The sequence below is a fragment of the Dermacentor andersoni genome, chromosome 6 (genome assembly GCF_023375885.2).
Source record: "Dermacentor andersoni chromosome 6, qqDerAnde1_hic_scaffold, whole genome shotgun sequence".
NCBI classification, from domain to species: Eukaryota; Metazoa; Arthropoda; class Arachnida; order Ixodida; family Ixodidae; genus Dermacentor; species Dermacentor andersoni.
The window spans coordinates 85,521,421-85,541,398 of record NC_092819.1 but is presented as its reverse complement, the minus strand read 5'-3'; the positions used below and the strand labels follow the sequence as shown (position 1 = coordinate 85,541,398).

Genomic DNA, 19,978 nt, shown 5'->3' with positions numbered 1-19,978 from the left:
AAGTGACTCCTCAATGGCATCAGCAGTGAACTGGCGACCACGGTCGCTGATGATCACACGTGGTGGGCCATGACGAAGGACCACGGAACGCAGCAGGAAGACCGCCACGCAAGCAGCGGTGGAAGAGGGTATGGCTATAGTTTCTGCATACCGTGTGAGATGGTCTACGCAGACAATTATACAATGGTTCTTGTTAGATAACGGGATGGACCCAAAAGGTCAATGCCTACTTGCTTGAACGGCCTCGCGTGTGACGTTGGCATGTTTCACAACTAGCGACATACCGCTTGATTGTGTCGTACATCTTGGGCCAGTAAAAGCGCTCCTGCGTGCGGTGTAGCGTTCGTACGAAGCCGAAATGACCGGATGTCACATCGTCATGCATGGCACGTAGAACGTCGGAGCGCAGACTCTGGGACAACAAGCAGAAAACGCGCTCCATGGCCGGAGTAATTGGTTTTGTAGAAAAACTTATCACGGAGAGTAAAGCGACCGCTTCCTTGAGAAGTACGGACGACGACAGAAAGCGGATCGAGGGTAAGAACATTCTGTTGTTCTAGCTGAAAGTCTGCCGCGTCAGGGAACGTAGGTGTAACAGCAGCAAGAGAGTCGTCAAAATTCTCAGCATCGCAGTCGGTAGTCACAGGAGGAGAGAGGTAGTCTGCGTCAGCGTGACGACGGCCACTCTTGTACGATACCACAAAGTCGTATTTTTGGAGGCGCAGCGCCCAACATGCTAGGCGACCAGAGGGATCACGCAAACCGACCAGCCAGCATAAAGAATGATGGTCGGTGATAATCTTGAATTGTCAACCGTAAAGATAATACCGAAACTTCTGCACGGCGACAACAGCTGCCAGGCATTCCTGTTCCATAACCGTATAATTGCGTTCAGATTTGCTGAGGCAACGGCTGGCATATGCGACAGCATGCTCTGCGCCACTGTGACGTTATACAAGCGCCGCTCCTATCCCGATTACACTAGCATGAGTGTGAACTTCAGTCGGGCAAGATGGATCGAACTGACGCAAGAGGGGCGCTGACGTTAGCATAAACTTCAGTTGAGAGGATGATGCGCCACACTCTGGTGTCCAATTGAAGGCCACATCTTGTCGCAAAATACTTGTGAACGGGTAAACGATGTCGGCAAACTGGGGAACAAAACGACGAAAATACGAACATATGTATGAACAATGAATGGGCGAAGTTCTTGTGCTGACTGCGGTGGCTTGAAGGAGCTCACCGCTTCAGTCTTACGAGGATCGGGTCTAACGCCATCCTTGTCGACTAAGTGTCCCAGGACCAGTGTTTGACGTTCGCCAAACCGACATTTCTTTTAGTTTAGAGCCAGTCCAGCTTTCTCGATGCAGTCGAGAACAAGGCTGAGGCGTTCGTTATGTTCTTCAAACGTGCGGCCACATATTGCAACATCATCGAGGTAGCTCATGCATATCTCCCACTTTAGACCATGTAGTACTGTGTCCATGAATCTTTCGAAGGTGGCAGGAGCATTGCAAAGGCCAAAAGGCATAACCTTAAATTCGAATAGGCCCTCTGGAGTCACGAAGGCGGTGTTTTCCTTGTCAGCAGGGTCAATAGGTATTTGCCAATACCCCGATCGCAAATCAAGTCTTGAGAAGTAAGAAGCAGAGTGCAAGCAATCAATGACGTCATCGATTCGCGGTAGCGGACAGACATCCTTCTTCGTCACTGCGTTTAGACGTCTGTAATCCACGCAGAATCTCCAGGAGCAATCTTCTTTTGCACCAAGGTTACTGAGGCTGCCCATGGACTAGACGACTCTTGAACGACACCTTAGTTCATCATCTCCTTGATTTGCTCTGCAATAACTTTGCACTCGAAGGATGACACTCGGTAGGGCTTCTGGCGAGTGGGGTGTGCTGAGCCGGTATCTATTCTGTGACGAGCGCGGGACGACGGTAAATGAAGGGGTGCATCTGCATGCGTGAAGTCGAATGCAGCCTCATGCCTAGCAAAGACCTGTACCAGTGCTTGCCGTTCCGATGTACAGAGAGCCTTGCTGATCATGCCAAGCATTAGCTCTTCAGAATGGCGATTATTGCCAGGAGAGCAAGCTGTAGAGACGTCCGCAGTTAGTGCCGCTGTTGAGCTACATGCGGCTTCATCGAAGAGAGCGATTTTCATGCCGCAAGGAAGGACAACCGGCGTGGCGGAACAGTTCAGCGCCCACAATGTGGCGACTCCTTTCGTCATGCACGGCAGAGCAGGTCACAAGTATATTTTTAGCACAGTTGATGCAGAGAGTCCTAACTACAAGGTCAACACAATCAGCGTCAACAGTAGTTGCAGAAACACGAACGGGCGTCAGGCACTACGATAGTGCAATCACTTCATCAAGAACACTGAGTGTGTCTGTGTCCCTGTCTTCGCCACGCGAGCTTTGTTCGGAATGTCTTGATATAAATAACTCGTTCAACGACATTTCGCCACAACCACAGTCCACGGAAGCGCCGCATTGTTCAAGAAAATTGATACCAAGAATAACATCGAGCGAACAACGAGAAAGAACAAGGAATTCCGACACAAACACTTTCCCAGCCAACAAAACACTCACAGCACAAACACCAAGGGGATGAAGCCACTCGCCGCCTACTCCACGAAAGGTAGTACCGTCGTTCAAAGAAAACATAACTTTGTGGCCTAGACGGTTTTTTGAAAGCGAGGCTTATCACAGACACAGTCGCCCTATTATCAACTAACGCCATGGTCGGTATTCCGTCAATCGACGCATTCACTTTGTTTTTGAGCATCACAACAGGCAGAGGTATTTCTTGCAAAGACCGTCCGGCGACCTCACCTCCATTGCCCGCGGATGCTAGTTTCCCGGCGGCGGTGAGGAAGAACGGCGCCGAGGGGACGGAGACCGACGGGGACGGTTATTTGGTAGCGTCAAGCTCCGCTCAGACGTTGGCGAATCACTGCGTCTGGTCTCGTGCGAGAAGCGGTCCATTGGAAGCAAATCGGTCGTCCGCAAGTCATATGAAGTACGGGTTCCGGGTGGCGAGAACATCGGTGACGTCCTTCGTGATTGACGGCCTTGGCGACAATACCGAGCTATATGGCCTGTGGAACCGCAGTTGTAGTGCACAGGAGGGTCGCAGTTCACAGCATCTTCCTCGAAACGTATGCTAGGCTGCTTCTGGCGGCGAGAAAGTTCGTTGTCATGTGGATAATGTGTCTCTGCTGCTCGCTGAAATCCATTATATCGGTCATAAGTCACGTCATAAGTTGTCGCGGCCTGACAGAAGTCACCGGGCCTCGGGGGTGAAAACGCGGCTGTTTTCGTTGTGGCCGAGCGTCATAAGTAGGGCCTCTGTCGTAGAGCCGTGGCTGCTGTCGGGGCGCGAGTTGATAATCCTCAATGCCCCTCGCCGCAGGATACTGGGAAAAGGATGCCACGTTTGGCTCGAAATCTAGTGATAGGCGGAAGCTATGAGTGCCTGGATGTGTCACTTGTGCGTGCAGACTGAGCTCTCCCCGAACTATTTGTCGGGTCGTTGATGCAAGATCGAGGGGCTGGTTGCTATCTACGCTTGCAACTGTCGTCACATTGGCTAGCCTGCCAAACGTCGGCGTGATGCCTTCAGTTGCTCGAAAGTGCGACAGCGCCGAATGATGCCGGCGACGGAAGCCAGGGTGTCTTTTGCGATGAGGAAACTGTAAACATCTTCGGCAATTACTTTTAGCATGTGCCCGACTTTGTCTTCCTCAGGCATCCCAGAGTCCACCAACCTACACAGCATTATTACTGCCTCAATGTAGATCGTGCAGGTTTCGCCTGGCACTTGCGCGCGTTGCAGTGGCGTCTGTTCTGCCCTTTCCTTTCTCGTCGCGGAGTCTCCGAATCACTCTTTCATTTCCGAAACAAATCTGCCCCCTGTTATGAACGTTTCCTCGTGATTGTCGAACCACACCAACGCAGTATCTGTTACAAAAAACATGACGTTCGAAAGCTAAGAAGCGCTGTTCCACTTGTTGGCGGCACTCACCTGGTGATAATCGATGAGCAATTCCTCGAAGTCTTCGTCCGATCTTCTGGCGAAAGGACGCGCATCTCTCAGTTTTTGAACTGAACAGGTTGGCACAGCAGTTGGAATGGACCGTTGTTCGTCTGCGTCGTGGAACATATTCAACTCCGGTGGATTCGGTGGGAGTCCATCAAGGCGACGGCTCCGTCGAAGAACTTGCGGTTCAGCCTCCGTCTTCGGGTGTCGATTGCCCCGCACCTTCCACCACAACTGTTACGAAGAGTTGTGAAGAAATGGTTTTGTTTACAGGAGATGGACGATGATTGTAGCGTGATCGTAGCGCAGTCCGGCCTCTAAAGCTCTTCGTTCTACTCGTCTATTCTTGTTTCTTTTGTACCTGCATTTCGTATCCTTTGCAATATGTGTGTGTGTGTGCGTGCGTGCGTGCGCGTGCGTGCGTGCGTGCGCGTGCGTGCGTGCGTGCGTGCGTGCGTGCGTGCGTGCGTGTGTGTGTGTGTGTGTGTGTGTGTGTGTGTGTGTGTGTGTGTGTGTGTGTGTGTGTGTGCGCGCGTGTGTGTGTGCGCGCGCTGTGCACTTGCTGCACGTTACAGATACCCAGGTGGTCAAAATTATTTCGGTGTCCCACGACGGCGTGCCTCATAATTACGTCGTGCTTCTGGCATGTAAAACACTAGAATTAAAAAGAAATTCACCGACGATTACGATACTCCCTAATGCGAAATTTGAGCGCAGCTCTATACGTGTTTTCATTTCGCTAATCTACCTCGCTAATCGCGAGAGACAGCGCGTAGGTGACGCGTGGGTGCGATTCAGTTGCCGCCGCAGGCAGACCTGCGCTCATGCAGCGCTTTGTTTCCATGCAGACGACGCACGCTATTCTGGTGCCACCTCGTAGGCATTGTTGCCGCACAGCCCGTCTTGCGTGGCACTACGCTTTTCTTCTCACGCTTTCGCCATACCCTCCTCCACCACTTTCTTCTTCGCGCTCTCTTCGCTATCACCGTCTTTCATCTTCCGCGGTGCTGCGCGTTCTCTTTCAACTTTCGCTGTGCTCGTTCGTTCGATTACGGGGTACGACGCTAGCCGCAACAATGCACGCCTAAAAGCTGCGCTCTAAAAAAGACAGACAGACCCATAGGACGCATCCCTCACCAGAACAATAACCGTTTGCTGCAGAATACTTCTATGATTCAATACAAGCCTTCTCAACAAAACTAAGCATGATTCATATTTCTTAGCTGTCACCTGGAGTTGAGTTTGCTTAATTTTCTTATGCGTTTTTTCCCGCTCACGCCTTTTCGAACGCAAGTCCGGGATACAAGCACGATGATCGAACGAGAGAGGCCTTACTGCAAGATCGTAGATGGCCACAGACTTCCGGGCTCCTTCTCCGAAGAAGTGTATCGCAGCGGTCTTCGGTACCGGCCCGAACCGGGAGACGTGGTCCTTGACACATTCCCAAAGTGTGGCACCCATTGGGTCCAGGGCATCTTGAAGGACGCCTACCTAGTCTGCAGGGGCGTGACACCGGGATCCACCTTCCTGGAAAAACTCGGGCTCGATGCTATCGAGAAGTGTGCCAGGCCTCGTATCGTGACCACGCACCTGCCGTTCCAGCTGGTGCCTTTTTCAGAGGAGGCCAAGTACATCTACGTGATAAGAAACCCGAAAGACTGCTGTGTCTCCTTCTACCACCACACCAGAACCATACCAGCCTACCAGTGAGTATATTACTTTACGAAAGAAAGAAAAAAAGCCTCTGATAAATATAACACTTAAGCCTGTTTCACATGCTGCGACTGCAGCGAAAAAGAAATCGGATCAATCGCACGTGTCGCAATGCGACTTTGAGAGGAGTTATTCCACACGATTGGCATTTCAACAATGCGACTGGTGCGACGCTCTGGGTTGCGTACTGCGAGATTTTGTGGGACACTGCGGGCGTAAACAGCTGTTCCCAGATGGTTGTTTAGGGCTGTGTGTTGTCTCATGCGCGTTCTATGTCCGTGTCGTTCTACCTGTATTAAAACAAGTTACAAGATGACCTATCAACAAGCACATACAGCCATCCTCACCGCGTATGCAGTACTCTGCTGCAACAAAGTCATCCTGTCAGCGCAATGAGATCCTCGCCCTGCCCGTGCTCAGCGTCATATCATGAAGAAATTATGTGTGTATATTGCTCGTGATTGCGCATAAGCGGTGCCTGCTTGTAACCATATTCTTGCACCAGACGCAGCAGGAAGCATCAACCCTAAAGCACACGTCTGCCCCTGGACGAAGCCGCAATTCATCTGTGTTGATTACTGAACGTCGAATAGAATTTCTGTTGTGAAATTCAATCTTAGCGCTAGCCTGCTTCGTTCATCGCGACGCCTGTGCTGTGAATACATATAGAAGTTCCCTCTGAAGAAAGGATGCGTGTGTATTGCTCGAGGTTGCGCATCTTTGCCTGCTCCTAGCCATACTCGTGCATCAAACTCAGCAGCAAGTACCAACTATAAAGTCCACGTCTGCTTTTGAAGGAAGCCGCAAGTTATCAGTGTGTGATTGCTCAACGTGGAGCGTAATTTTTGTTGTGAAATTGACTCTTTTCACTGACTTACATTCTAGTACACATTCTGTTGTAGACGTCTACACGCTACATGTTTTTGTTAAAGCCCTCGGCAAGGTAAAGCAGAAACGCTTGCGCTTTGAAATGAAAGGAATTGCCATGATCACCAGGATAGCTGGACTGTGATCACCTGGAGAGCAGCGTTCCTTTGAAACCATTTTCAATAAATTCTAAGCAGCACCAGAGCATCTGTCATGTTCCCGTGCATTAAGGAGTTCGTCGGGCAGAAATGCTTATTTTTTTGCCTATACGTGAATAATCTGCGCTATGTTATTTCATCTACTGTGCATCAGTTTATTGATGATTGTGTGACATATAAAACTAAGTTATTGGTGCAATTGTATGTCATGTAGCGCACATCGCTTTTTCGATTATTGTGTGATTTATAGGCAAGTCAAGTTGCCATCTGACAGTACTTTAGAGCACAACCTGGATAAACTAAGTGGTGTGGCTTATAAGTATGAATATTTCGACGAGCAAGCACACAACTCCTTTGCTGCAAGGAAAAGCTCTCCAGGACTAGTGTGTCAACACTGTTCCTTTTACAAATATTTGGGTGTTCATCTCACCTGTTTGTCATGTGATACTTAACAGCTTGCCAGCTCTACATTGGGTTCCCTCCGCCGTATTTTGTGTTCCTTATTGTTCTTATTGTGCTTCACTGGACAAATATCTGTTCGTTTTTTGCCTTTTACCCGCTCCTTTTTATTCTGTACGGCAGCGCATATCTTACCTAGCTTATTGGGAGCAGTGAAAGCAACATTAACATCATATCTACTAGCAACTTTTTTAAGCCTGTGCGACACTGCATGAATATACGGAATAGCCACTACTCTTTTTTTGCTATTACTGCTTTCTGTAATCACGTCCGTCCCTCTCGAAACCGACTTCTTTAGGCGCTCAGCCACAGTGGCCACCGCTACACTAGGATAACCTGCTTCTAATAGGCACCGGACCTGCGCATTAAAACTGGCGCTCATATTGTGCATGCAGGATCTGGTGAGGGCAGACTTAAGGCACGACATGGCAATTCCGTTTTTTTACTAATTTAGAATGCTTGGATTGAAAGTTTAGCAACGGCTTCGAAGATCTTGGGGAGTACTGCCAACAAACATGATTTTGTTCGAAGATCAAGGAAATGTCAAGAAACTGAATTACGCGTCTCTGAGGAAATTCCTTGGTAAACTTTAATCCTCCCCCATAAAGTTTAAATTGCTCACTTACTGAGGTAGCAGCGGAATCGAATTCTTCCCTATTGCAGTCTTCCCTATTGCTGTATACGTGTTTTCATTTCGCAATATATTGGCTGGCGGGCACAATCTGTCTCGTGCGGCACGTTGCAAACGGAGCGAAGTGTGGCGCGACTGCCTCGCTAATCGCCAGATCGCGAAGCAGCACGTGGGTGACACGTGGGCACGATCCACAGCAGCCGCCGCAAACAGGCCTGCGCTTATGCAGCGCTTTGGTTCCCTATATGAAGTACTTTCGATTCGCCTGCACCACCTGAACCAGTTCACGAGGGGCTGCACTCCACCGTTCATTTCAACAGTGCAGCAATGGCGCCCGCTGAACCGCGCCGTTCATTTCAAAAGGTGCTGGAAAGGTGCCGGGCTGGTTCATGATTTTGCTGCACCCACTCCACTGTCGGTGTCGATTTGGTGCAGGCGAACAGATGCGAAGCAGCAGCGTAGCAGACGACACAGCAAAGGTGAGTCGGTCGGCACAGCGACTGCGATTGCCGTCGCATCGTACTTCTGGTGCGATGAAAATAAAAGAAGGAGGATGAGGAGGAGGAGGAGGAGGAAATGGAAGGAAGGAAAGGTAGGGAAGTCAACTAGACGCACGTCCGGTTTAAATTGCCACCATACGCAGGGAAAGGGGTTTAAAGGAACACAAGAAAGGAGAGGGAGGGAAGAAGGCACTATCGGTGTGGATACGTGCGGATGTCCAGAACTTCACGCCTATAATCGGTCACTGAGGCCAGTCGCTTTCATGAAACGCAGCAGTGCCCGCGTCGCTTTGTAAGCCTGCGACGCGTGGGGCCATGGTCAGAGCATTTTAGTCCCTGAAATTTGTCTGTTATCTGATCGATTTAACACCCTTGAAGAACGTCATGTTCGTTGTCATAGAGATTACAAAAGCACAAGACGTGCTCGATCGTCTCTTCACAGCTGCACGAGTCACAGGTCGGTGTGTCAGACATTCTAATAAGGAATGAGTAGGCTTTTTTAAAAGCCACCCCTAACCAGAGGCGGCACAGTAAAGTTGCATCACGGCGGGAGAAGTTCGATGGAATCTGCAGCTTCAATGTAGGATCCAGCCAGTGGAGATGGCAGTTGGAAAAATCGGGGTGTTCCACGAAGGTTCTGTCTTTGTTTAAGCAAGTAAACGAAGGCTCCTCGCAGCATCTGTCCCTGATAAGGGTATAGAAAGTGTGAGGGTTTCTTTATGTGCTGACCGGGCGGCATCATCAGCAAGGTCATTTCCGACGATACCACAGTGCCCTGGAAGCCATTGGAAGATGATGTCATGCCCATTTATGAGGGCCTCATGGAGAACCTCTCTAATCTCAAACATCAGTTGTTCATGCAGACTGCTGACTCTGAAGGGCTGCCTTGGAGTCACAAAAGAACGACCCACTTTCGAGGTTTTGCTTGTGCGATGTAATTAGCATCGGCACGTAGGGCGGCAAGTTCTGTTACCTTAGAAGTCGTTACATGGGATACTTTGAATGTAATTGTGAGTTGTAAGGCCGGGATGAAAACAACGCCTGTGGGGCTGGTGGCTGAGACAGATCCATCGGTGTAAGTGTGCGTTCTTTGTTCATATGCCCCATTCAATAATGACAGTGTGAACTGACGTAGAGCCACTGTTGAATGACGGGTCTTCTTCGTAATTCCCGGAATCGTGAGGCGTGCTTGTGGCTGTCGTAGGAACAAGAGGGGTAACAGTGGTCCTGCTGCTGGTGTAAAGCCCGATGGAAGGTAGACTTGATGTGTCGCAACAAGATTGGAGAACATGGCTTGAGGTCTTTATGCTAGCAAAGCAGCAATACAGTGACTGGCTACGCGACACAGATGTCGAATACGTGTACTAAGGCTGTCAATCGTTATATATGTTGGAACCAAGTAGTCTCTAGCAATCATGATTGCTACGTAAGTCGAGGCGCATTTTGGTAGTCTAAGAAATGGTAGAGCCTGACCTTGCAAACTTTCGAGAGTACGAATGTTTGTTTTACAAGTGTTCGCCAAAACCGGCAAGCTGTACCGTAGAAATCCCAGAAACAGTGCTCTCTACAGCTGCAGCATGGACCGCACCGATGTGCCCCAGGTTTTTCCGCACAGCAACCTCATTATATGTACAATCGAAATTCCTCGCCGCTTCAGGTCGATGCAGTGGGGGCTCCACGAAAGGTCCCTGTCAATAATCACGCCTAAGAAGCGGTGAGACTTCTGATATTTGATAGCCTGGCCATTGAGAGAAACATGATACGGTGCATTGGGTTTGCGCATAGACGCGATTAACGCGCATTTTTCGATAGACACACTAAGGCCTCGTTTTCGATGATACGAACAGGTTAAGGTGGCTGCCTGGTTAATTCTAGCGCGCACTTGAAGACGAGTCACCGCAGAAGGCCGAAGACAAAGATCATCAACGTACATTGATAGGTGAATTGTCTTGGGTAACATTGCAGCAAGGCCAGCCATAGCTAGGTAAAAGAGAATAACTTCAGGCGCAGGAATGGAAGGAATAGGAATAGGCGCAGGCCACGAACAGCCCTCCAAATGTGTGACAGTAGTTTACAAGGGTTCAGTGATTCGCAAAAGGACTTCAAGCGTTGATCCTGTAATTTGTCCAAACGACGCTGCGTTTTCTTTGGAGTTATGCGTGCCATTCTCAGGTCACAAACTGCCTTCGTGCGCCTGTATCTCCTTTCAGCTAGTCGTCGAAGTGCAGTCAACCTCTCCAGTTCTACGTCAAATTGGGTAACGATTCGCTCTAAACGTTAGGAGGCATGAAGCTTCCCTCATTGCCTCTGTGATGGTATCCTCTAGGCTGCGGCCAAGGTCTTCTCTGCATGCATTTTCCATCTGTAGCCTAAATTTAGCCCATTCGATTCTTCGTACTGCATTCGACGAGGTAGAATTGTTTAGCCCCATGATCCGCAAATATGTAGGGATGTGGTCACTTCCATGTGTTTCTATGTCTGAAAACTACTGAACTTGCGAACAAAAGCATCGTGATACCAAAGTCAAACCCATGCAACTACTGTACTTAAGACCTTGCAGGTATCTAGGACTGTCATCATTCATGACACAAAGGTCGTGACCAGAGGTGAATGACACCAGATTCCTGTCTCTGGAATTGATTGTCGACCTACCCCACAATATGTTATGGGCATTGAAATCTCCTCTTATAATCCAAGGACCACTGGTACGCAACAATATATCTCGAAATCTGTCGCGTTCAAATCGACCTGACGGGGATATGTAGACACCAATGAGGGTGAATGACACTTGCTTCTTTCTTACACGTGGGCATACATATTGATTGTTATCATGTTGTACTGCATGGTGGGCATACATAAAATCCTTGCGGATGTATACGACAAGATTGCTGCACTTTTCGCACGTCGATGGAAGAAATGGTTCGTACCCTGCCAAGTTGATGGCAGTAAGTATGGTGGGTTTGCAAATTACTATTATGGGAATCCGATTTCTGAAAATATATGCCTGTGATGGCCACTGCTGCGATGACGTCGACGCCAACGATCGTCCGAGTTCTTTGGGCGCACGACGTGCGCGACAGTGTTCCTGAAAGACACTGTTGTGATAGTGGGCCGACAAGGACAAGGCCGATGACCGTGGGTTGTGGCAGTGCTACGTGGATCCGAACCGACTTCGAACGACGCCGACAAACCCAACCTGCCCACTGGGTTCCGCCGGTATTAGTGCGATCGTCCGCTACGACATCCAACCGAATTACGATTGCCGCGACGTCTGTGGTGTATGTGTATTTTGTCGTGCTCGAAACGAATGGAAGCATGCTTCCGAACTCCGCAGTCTGGATAACCAGCACCCGTCAACCGCCGGTGTTGTTTACGTTATGCGTAGGCCTAGCGCGTCCAAGGAGTTCGTAACTCCGCATCATTTTTCACCGTCACTACTACATGACAATATTTCCAACAAATTATTACATATATATAGTTGGCTGCACAATGAGCTACCAAAAATGAAATCACACAACAGCTTTTGGCATGGTCGTGCAGGTGTTTGCAAAACTATCTTGTAGACAGACGACGCGCGAGCGCGAGCGCTGATGTCGATATCTTGTGGGCTATTGTTACTTCAAAGTTAAAAAGAAACTGTTGCGGCAGGGGTGCATTCATTAATCAAACATGTTTTTCGTATCTAAAAGAGCATACTGATCACTAATTTATTGTTTCAAGCTTAGTTTACAGCAGACTGTTTTAGGTCGGACTTGGACAGTTGAAGACAAAATGGTCCAGCAACAGTGCGCCGCAGCCGAGGAGCGAGCGTCGGCACACGTCAGAGCTTCTGTCCAGTGGTTGCGTGCCCTTTTCCTCCGAACGAAAAGAAGCGACGCGTTCGCTTGTCGGCGCGTGTCGAAGCGTGCTGACGCCAGTGGTTGGGCCTTAAGTTCGATACGATCCCATCGCACCCCGCGCGCGCTGTGTGCTGGCAGTGCGAGCGAAAGCGCGATAGGGTCAGCCGAGAACGATGATGGCCTGTCATGTCCGCTCACGCAGGGATGAAACTGGGGAGAGAGGAGGGGGGCGGTAGTGAGGTAAGCGCGATATCGTGATCAAGCGTGCACTGAAGGGATAGGTGAGCCTGCGTCTCCTCCTCCAGCACGGCCGTGGCTGCGCTGGGAGTCCGCGCGGCACAGCGCACAGAGTACATACGTGGCCTGCGCGCGCTATATTGCAGTTAATCTAAGGCGGGTGCCATGGTTGGGCGATCCTAGATGACCGGTGGCTTCATGAGCGCTGTCCTCCCGCGCACATGTGTTGGAGTGTTGGAGGTAGCGCAATCTCAAGTTTCGGAGATGGTTTGATGCGGGAAGAAGCACGAAGCGTTGGCTCCCATTTGCCTGCCCTCTTCATCAAACCAGCGTTGAGTCAGCTAGTGTTCGCGACCAAGTGAAATATGTTCATTGCCTGTGCGCGCGTAACACCATGTTTGTTAATTTAATTAGTGAGCGACTGTTGAGTGCAATTTATATTACTGATAAAACTCCGTATCTTACTTCGTTTCGTTGCCTAATACTTTGCTTTAACTATCAATGCACCGCCTTTCGGGTGAAACTGCAACATCTTTCTTTTTCAATGAACATACCTCTCTAAAACACACCACAGCACATTAAGACGTGTAAGATAAATTCGAGCCCAGTCGACCTCGGCAGAAAGATACGAGTGAGAGACAGGTCCTGTATCTTCAGCCGTTGGACTAGCAGATTTGAGCACGTATTATACACGCATACAGGTATATTCATGTCTAAATTATGTTACCCGCTTGTCATCTCACCTGCAGGTTCCAAGACGGCACCTTTGACGAATACTTCGAGATCTTCCTGGACGGGCGCACCGACTTCGGTAGCTACTACGAGAGCCTGCGCTCGTGGTACTCCAAGCGGAACGAGCCCAACGTACTCTTCCTCACCTACGAAGGCATGCACGCGGACGTCAGCGGATCGGTGCTGAAGATAACGCGCTTCGTAGACGCCGGCATCGCCGATGAACTGGCGCGGGACGAGGACAAGATGAGGACCGTTCTGGAGAACTCGAGCGTCAGCAGCATGAAGAAAGAGTTCGCGCTGCAGTTCGTCAGGAAAGGCACCGTGGGAGACTGGCGGAACTACTTCTCGCCGGAGCAGTCACGAAGACTGGAGGAGAGGTTCCTACGCGAGATGGAAGGTACTGACATCCCGCAGCTGTGGGAAGCTGCCGGCTGGCTTCTCGATGAAACTAAGACCTGAACACTCTCTATACCCGACGTCACAAGTATCTCGCGCGGCCACTGCTCGGACACACGTAATCCTGCTGTGGTCACCCATCGCGAAAATGGTTTGCCTTAACGCACCCCTCGAGATTCCTTGCGCTCTGTCCTCACGTCCGCTTCACAGGTATAACAAGCCTATGAAATAAAGAAACTGCCGCTGTGATCTCATCCTTCTTAATGCGCATAGAACTACTTCACTTTGATTCCAGGAAGAGAGAAAGAGACAGGGAGGAAAGTTAACTCCAGGAAAGACAACAGCGGGAGTCGTAGGCGTAAACTAAGCGCAATTTAATAAATGAACTTAACGAACTAACACGGTTCGCGCAGCGTAACAAACGAAGTCCAGCACTAGGTAACAAACTTCGCCGGGCCTCCAGCTATCGTGACCGACTGCTGGCTGCATGGTTGGCCTTGGCCTCGGCCGACCACACGTCTCACGCACGTGCGCTTGCTGCGATGGCCGTAGCAATGCGTCCCATGCTCCTTCTTCGTGTTGACTTATGGCGACCGGAGGTTTTCACCGGGGCATTTCACAGGCGTCAAATTTATTAAATAACCATCCTATAATTTTAGGCAGATTAGATTAAGGAATTATCATGCACCAATATAAAAAATATGTATGAAAGAATGTTTTCTTGCCAGAGCGTAGTGCAAATAAGTTGTAACCAATTGAGAGTTTTAGTCAACTGTCTTCTGTTTTCATAATATTGGCTCAAATTTATGTTCGCGTTTTGTGTTTTATGTAAAGTGCAAGTTGTTTTTCTACTGTCTAATTTCGATATTGCTTGTTCGCTGCAAGATATACCATGCCTTTGCCTGTTTGTGTTTACACATAAAAATTATTATATGTATTTTTCTCTTTAAACACCTTTTTTCGTGTTTTCCATATGTCTGCTTCACGGTACGTTTTAAACTGTAAGAGTGACATGGCCTCTTGAGGCATTGTACGTTTTTTGCCATGCCACCCAAGACAATTTATAGTGTAAATCGTTTTGAATAAAGAGGGAAGAAGAGGCAGAAGACTTGCGAAGCCTTGACCACGCTTGTTGAATTGATGAAACTTGCCAGTATTTCCCAAGAATCTACCTCTACATTCGATAACGCATCGCCGTGTGGCGGCGGCCGCCAACCCGCCATTCCGATACGCAAGCGGCGGCTTGTTGGTGATCGCGACCACTTTGACATGTGATGTGACCTCCATTCTTCTGAATGGAAAATGAAGCTTGTTTATTCATTCATATATTCATTCATTCATACGCACTTCAAGCAACCCCCCAACCAGGGGCGCTGCAAATGCTGGGTCGCTGAAATAGAGTAGAATGTAATTAGAAAAGTGTACAATTACTTTCAAATTAAAGAACATTGCACAAACCAAACAAGGTTCTGCATCATTGAAGTTTTTTTCTTTTGTCAAAGAAAGCAAAAGGCTGAATTAACAAAGCAAAATTTGTTTACCCTCGGAAAGAGCTGCTCTTCATTGCGTTAGACAGCCGGCGCCGCTGCGTTTTGAAGATGTCTCTACCAAAGCCGAAAAGCCTCTCTGCGGATATGGTCCACAGCACAGCAGTTTCGTGCTTTAGAAGAGACAATGAATGGCAAGGGTTCTTCAATATCAATGTCACGTCTTTGTGCCCTCTGTCGCACTCAATATATGGATGCGGTTGTCGTGCAGCTGCACTCTAAGTGTTACCTGCCTGCGAATCGTCTAAGAGAAGAAAATTACGTGGATCCCACACACTGCAGGAATCGGGAGACGCCAAGCCTCTCGACCACGCCTCCATCACACTCTCAATACGGAGCCGCTGTTGGTTGGAGGTAGAATTGCAAGTACTACAACTTGTTGCTGGGCTAGCTAGTTGGCTCATACTTCTCGCGGTAAAAATAACGCGAAACGGAGCAAGGAAGCTTCGACCGCACAGGAAAGAACATCCCTCGCAACTGAGGACAGGTATGTTTAGTAAACGTACCAGCGTGCACAAACACATTTGCGCACTGATAACAAAACAGCTACAACAATCAACTGAATTGTAAAAATAAATGCTTATTCTAAGAAACACGTCAACAAGATAAGAACCAAAGCGATCTCGCTGTGTAAAGAAGCTGAATTTTCCATGCTATCCGAAGCCATCAGTGACTCTAAGCATGCCTCTCTGTTAAGACACCTTTACCTGTTTGAGTCGGATGACCCGTTCGCTTTTGAGAGCTCGACTGATGTCACATAGTTTTGCAAATAGTGGCGCTTCGTCCTTTTCAGTGGATGTCGAAAAATTGTTTCATTCTGTGCCGCATGCACAAATGTTTACCACTGTCAGGGCCCGTATTGAAGAAGTGATGTTCTCGCTTTTGAAAGGGCTGCAGGTACTTTAGTCTCTAATTTTGTGACCTCGCTGGAATTTTATGTTTGCGCAACATTTCTTTCTTAGAATGTCACAATTTGCATTAATGTAGAGGCATCTGCATTGGTTCATGTGTCGCACCAGTATTATGTAACATGTGTCTATCTGCCATTGATCTAGGAATGGCTCAGGCTTTTGACGACGCAAAGCTGCCTAGAATGTTTGGATAAGTTGACGAGTTTCTAGTGATTTTGAAAGCTAACTCTTGTGTTACCGCCACGGACACGGTTGATGAAATTTTATCGCTGTTTGGACAACGAGGCAGCGGGATTTATTTTACGTAAGAGTTTCCAAGTAATCCCGGATCGCTCTTTAAACCTCAGCCTCACATTTTCTTAGTGGCACATGTACTGTGCGTACTGACCACGCTCATGCTCCCTTTTGCCGTTTGACTCGGCCTACACTAGACTTGTCTAGAGGGCTAATGTATCCATGTGTCTTGAGGCGTCGTTAGTAAAGTCCTGTTACATGACGCAGGAAAGCTTTAACCTTCAGACCAGACGGCTACGTTCAGCCAAGTATAATTGGTCTGTCATGGTTGCAGTAGGTGAAACTTTCCGTCAGAAAATTTAATGGAAAGCAGTTAGCCCCTCCGCTAGTGGATAAAATGCCAATAGTTGTCATATATGTGTGCAAAGTTGCTCACAACCTGAAGAAAGTGACTAACAGGTACACAGTAGAGTCCTTCAATGATGGTACCTACTGCTTTCTAGCCACGTCGGCAGCTGATTGGCTAGTGCCCACGCGTTTCACGGCTACAGAAGCTGTCCCTCTGTGCAGGGGCGTAGGCAGAGGTGGACACATTGGGCACACACCCACTCCAACCCCACCCCCCACCCCTTCCCGTCTGCGCCCGTAGTAGACGCCCATGATTGACGTGGCTGCTTGCTGCTCAACTGTGAGGCACGATCAATCATGTCACTCATGTGCGTCTACTATGGGCGTCACAGTTGCGCTCTTCGGCTGTTCAGTTTCGCTCTTCTGTGTGAAGTTGGCCTGAATTCATCACGCTGCAAAAATTAACAACGTCAGCTTCTCGCATTTCTGGTAGCGCGGCAGCGAGCTCATCGGATGGCGCGCTTCAAGACTTCCATTGGGATCAATTTGATGTCTCTTTTGGCTAAATATTTAATTACTGTATTTCGCAAAATTGCTTGGCTAATTACTACATTGAGTCATTTTCAAATGTATGACTCAGTCGTAAAAGCAATTGAAAGGAAATCATTTATTTATCTCATCTTCCCTGTTTTTAAGGAATTTCGAACGCATTTCGTGCCACAACCGGTAAATTTGAGAGATCAGTGACGATTATGGGATGAAAGGTGAAATTCTACGGCCCTGCAATGATTACTGAAGCTTCAATAAACTTCGGTGCCGCGGACGAGGAATGTAACAGCCGGTAGGAGCACACTGAAAGCTGTGTGCAAACTTATGCAATATTGAAGAATCTCGGTGAAAATGTAGTACACGGCGCATAACAGTGGCGTTTTCAGCGTTCTATTCACACTGTTATTTTTTCATACAAGATTGTCTAAATGGGAACCTGTCCCTCTAACAACTCGTGGGGATGCTCGACTCCCACGTGTCCCCTGATGTTTTGTCCGCATGGCTCTCGTACGTGTCTCCTGTAATCCGGCTTCTCCGCGCAGCGAAGCACCAGTGCCGAGCGGTGTGGTTTCAGGTCAGCATGAGAGATGGCGCGAGTGTTGCGCTCCTAGGGAGCATATACAGGAACACTAGCTCCTAGTAGGGAGCCTACACGCAAGCGCTTGCACCTAGGCTCCCTAGCTCCTAGCGCTGGCCGGGTTACTCGTGCGCAAAAGGGAGTATGCTGTTCCTCTTTGGCTTGGAATTGGCGTGCGGCGCGGACGTTTCGAGCGCTCGCCCATCGCTCGCGGGACCGTCCTGCGAAAGGCTTAGGAGCAGGACACCAGAATGGACAAATGCGATCGTTAGAACGCGACACCATTCGCGTTGGCGTACACGTGAACGACTGCGCGTTGGTGTCCAGCATGAGGGTGAACATATTCGCTCGCCACCCGGTCGCGGTGAGTCGGACTTCCTTGATTTGTCGCGCGCCCATCGGCATGTTCGATGGGTAGTAATTCGACTAGCAGGCATTAGTATATGAAAGGTGCAATAAATGTCCTTTTGATTGCGCTACTGTGTTGTCGTTCCTTTGTCCCAAGAGCACGTGTGAGACCCACAAACTGCAGCGCCCTGGGAACAAGACCCACCTAAGGTTTGCTGATGCGCAAACGTCCTTCTCTTTCGATAAATAAAGTTTCCGTGTAATATCTCTTGCAGTGTGGTCCGTGTGGCAAAACGAGATGATTGTCTCACTTGAGCTAGAACGCGATACGTAACATGAAAACTGTCGCAAGCTCATTGATGTTGCCAGAGTCCTTCAATATTAAAGAAAAATGGTATTAAACACTCTGATACTACTCTTCAGACTTTTGGTGGAGTTTCAGGGAGTCCTAGAATTCCCTGCTGTTAACGGAAATGTAGCTTTCTCGCATCTCTGCTGCAAAAACGGAACGTGTTTTTGTGGCGGTTGACCTTTGTGTAGTATGGAGCGCTGAAACGAATTCTCGCGGCTAGATCCTGTCCACTCGAAACACGAGTGTCTCACAGCGGTTGCAACCACTCTTTTGACAGCATTGTGCTGGTTCTTCTCTTACAGGCGACTACAAATTTCAAAGAAGCAATATGGCAACTTTAGTTTCCCAACGCAGCGGTTTTGATCGAAGCAGCGACCTTTTTCTCTCAATTATTTTCTTCCTTTATTAATTTGTTTTTTGAAAGTTTACACTAGAATACAAGTTTCCCAGGTAAAGGGACAGTGTCAAAATTCATGACGTCATGGTGAGATGGTGCGGGAACTACACGGCAGTGTCGCCACCTGTCGTTTCTGATTTTCGTTTTTTCCTGGCTTACCGAGTGTCTTTTCACGGTAAGAGTGGCGTTTTTTTGTTTTGATACCGACTAGCCTATATATACCGACTAGCCTATAGGCTAGTCGGTATCTTGCTGTATACAGCAAGATATTCTCTTACTTTAGGGGTGTTCAAACTAAATTAAAGTCAACGTACATTTGTCTTGTCAGCAGTTAATCAAACAAGAATTGTGCGCTGTGACGGAGTTGTCGGGCGCTTGTCAAAATCGTACGAAGACGGTATGACCTCAACCATGCCGCTTTTCGGGTACAAGCGCTTTGAAGTTTAATGCTGGCCGCTAGGCCGCTTAAAATAATTCAACCAGCTTTACGATCTTCGATATCCACTCTCAAGAGCGAAATGTATCGCTCATCTTGTATTGCTACCAGAGTCAGTAAAACTATTCAAGAACGAAAGAACACATATGCAACGCTGCGCTGCTGCAGGCGTTTTCTTAACACAAGTCAGTGCTTGCACTTACGGGGAAAGTGCGCTAGTTAGCCTGTGGTTATGGAATGATAGCGCAGTTGCCAAGGCGTCGTAACATCTTTCTGCGTGGCCTTCGAGGTTAATAAGCTCCCATGTCAAAATTGGCACCCTGTAGAGAGACACCAGGACTAAAACGGGCAAAGAGACAGCGCCGGCTGATACAGCTGGAAATTAGATCGAAGTAGCTGAAACGCGAAATCAATACGTGGAGAGGGAACAAACGAAACCGGCATTCGAATTTTCAGAACTGTGCGCGAGGGACTGTTGCCTTTCAAGCGGTCCGTCTAACGTGCAAGCTTGCTGTCGCGCAAAACTGTTCCTAACACTGTGCTTATAATTCCGTGGTTATTAGTTCTAAACCTATGTGTGAGCTTAGTAACGTCAAAGACTGCGCTAGTTTGTTCTGCGAGATTTCTTGAACGAGAACAAAACCGAAGCACAGACAGGGACAAGCGCGCTGAGCTTCCAACTGGAACGTGTGAACGGT

General features: G+C 48.6%; 2 protein-coding genes across 3 annotated transcripts in view; one reads left to right on the top strand and one right to left on the bottom strand.

Annotated features, from left to right (window-relative positions):
- The window catches only part of LOC126522517 (sulfotransferase ssu-1-like), a 44,362-nt gene extending 29,394 nt beyond the window's left edge, over nucleotides 1–14,968 (top strand). The window contains exon 2 of the mRNA XM_072288788.1: nucleotides 13,200–14,968. Within this exon, the coding sequence (XP_072144889.1) occupies nucleotides 13,200–13,644 (445 nt within the window). The 3' untranslated portion in view covers nucleotides 13,645–14,968. The remainder of the gene's footprint in view (nucleotides 1–13,199) is intronic.
- The window catches only part of LOC126522509 (sulfotransferase ssu-1-like), a 59,207-nt gene that overhangs the window by 34,432 nt on the left and 4,797 nt on the right, over nucleotides 1–19,978 (bottom strand). Inside the window, exon 1 of one of the 2 annotated variants that reach the window (XM_055066441.2) lies at nucleotides 5,382–5,562. The exons of the other annotated variant lie outside the window; for it this stretch is intronic. Within the exon in view, the coding sequence (XP_054922416.2) occupies nucleotides 5,382–5,507 (126 nt within the window). The 5' untranslated portion in view covers nucleotides 5,508–5,562. Of the gene's footprint in view, nucleotides 1–5,381; nucleotides 5,563–19,978 lie in introns of those variants that run through there. 2 annotated transcript variants of the gene reach the window in all.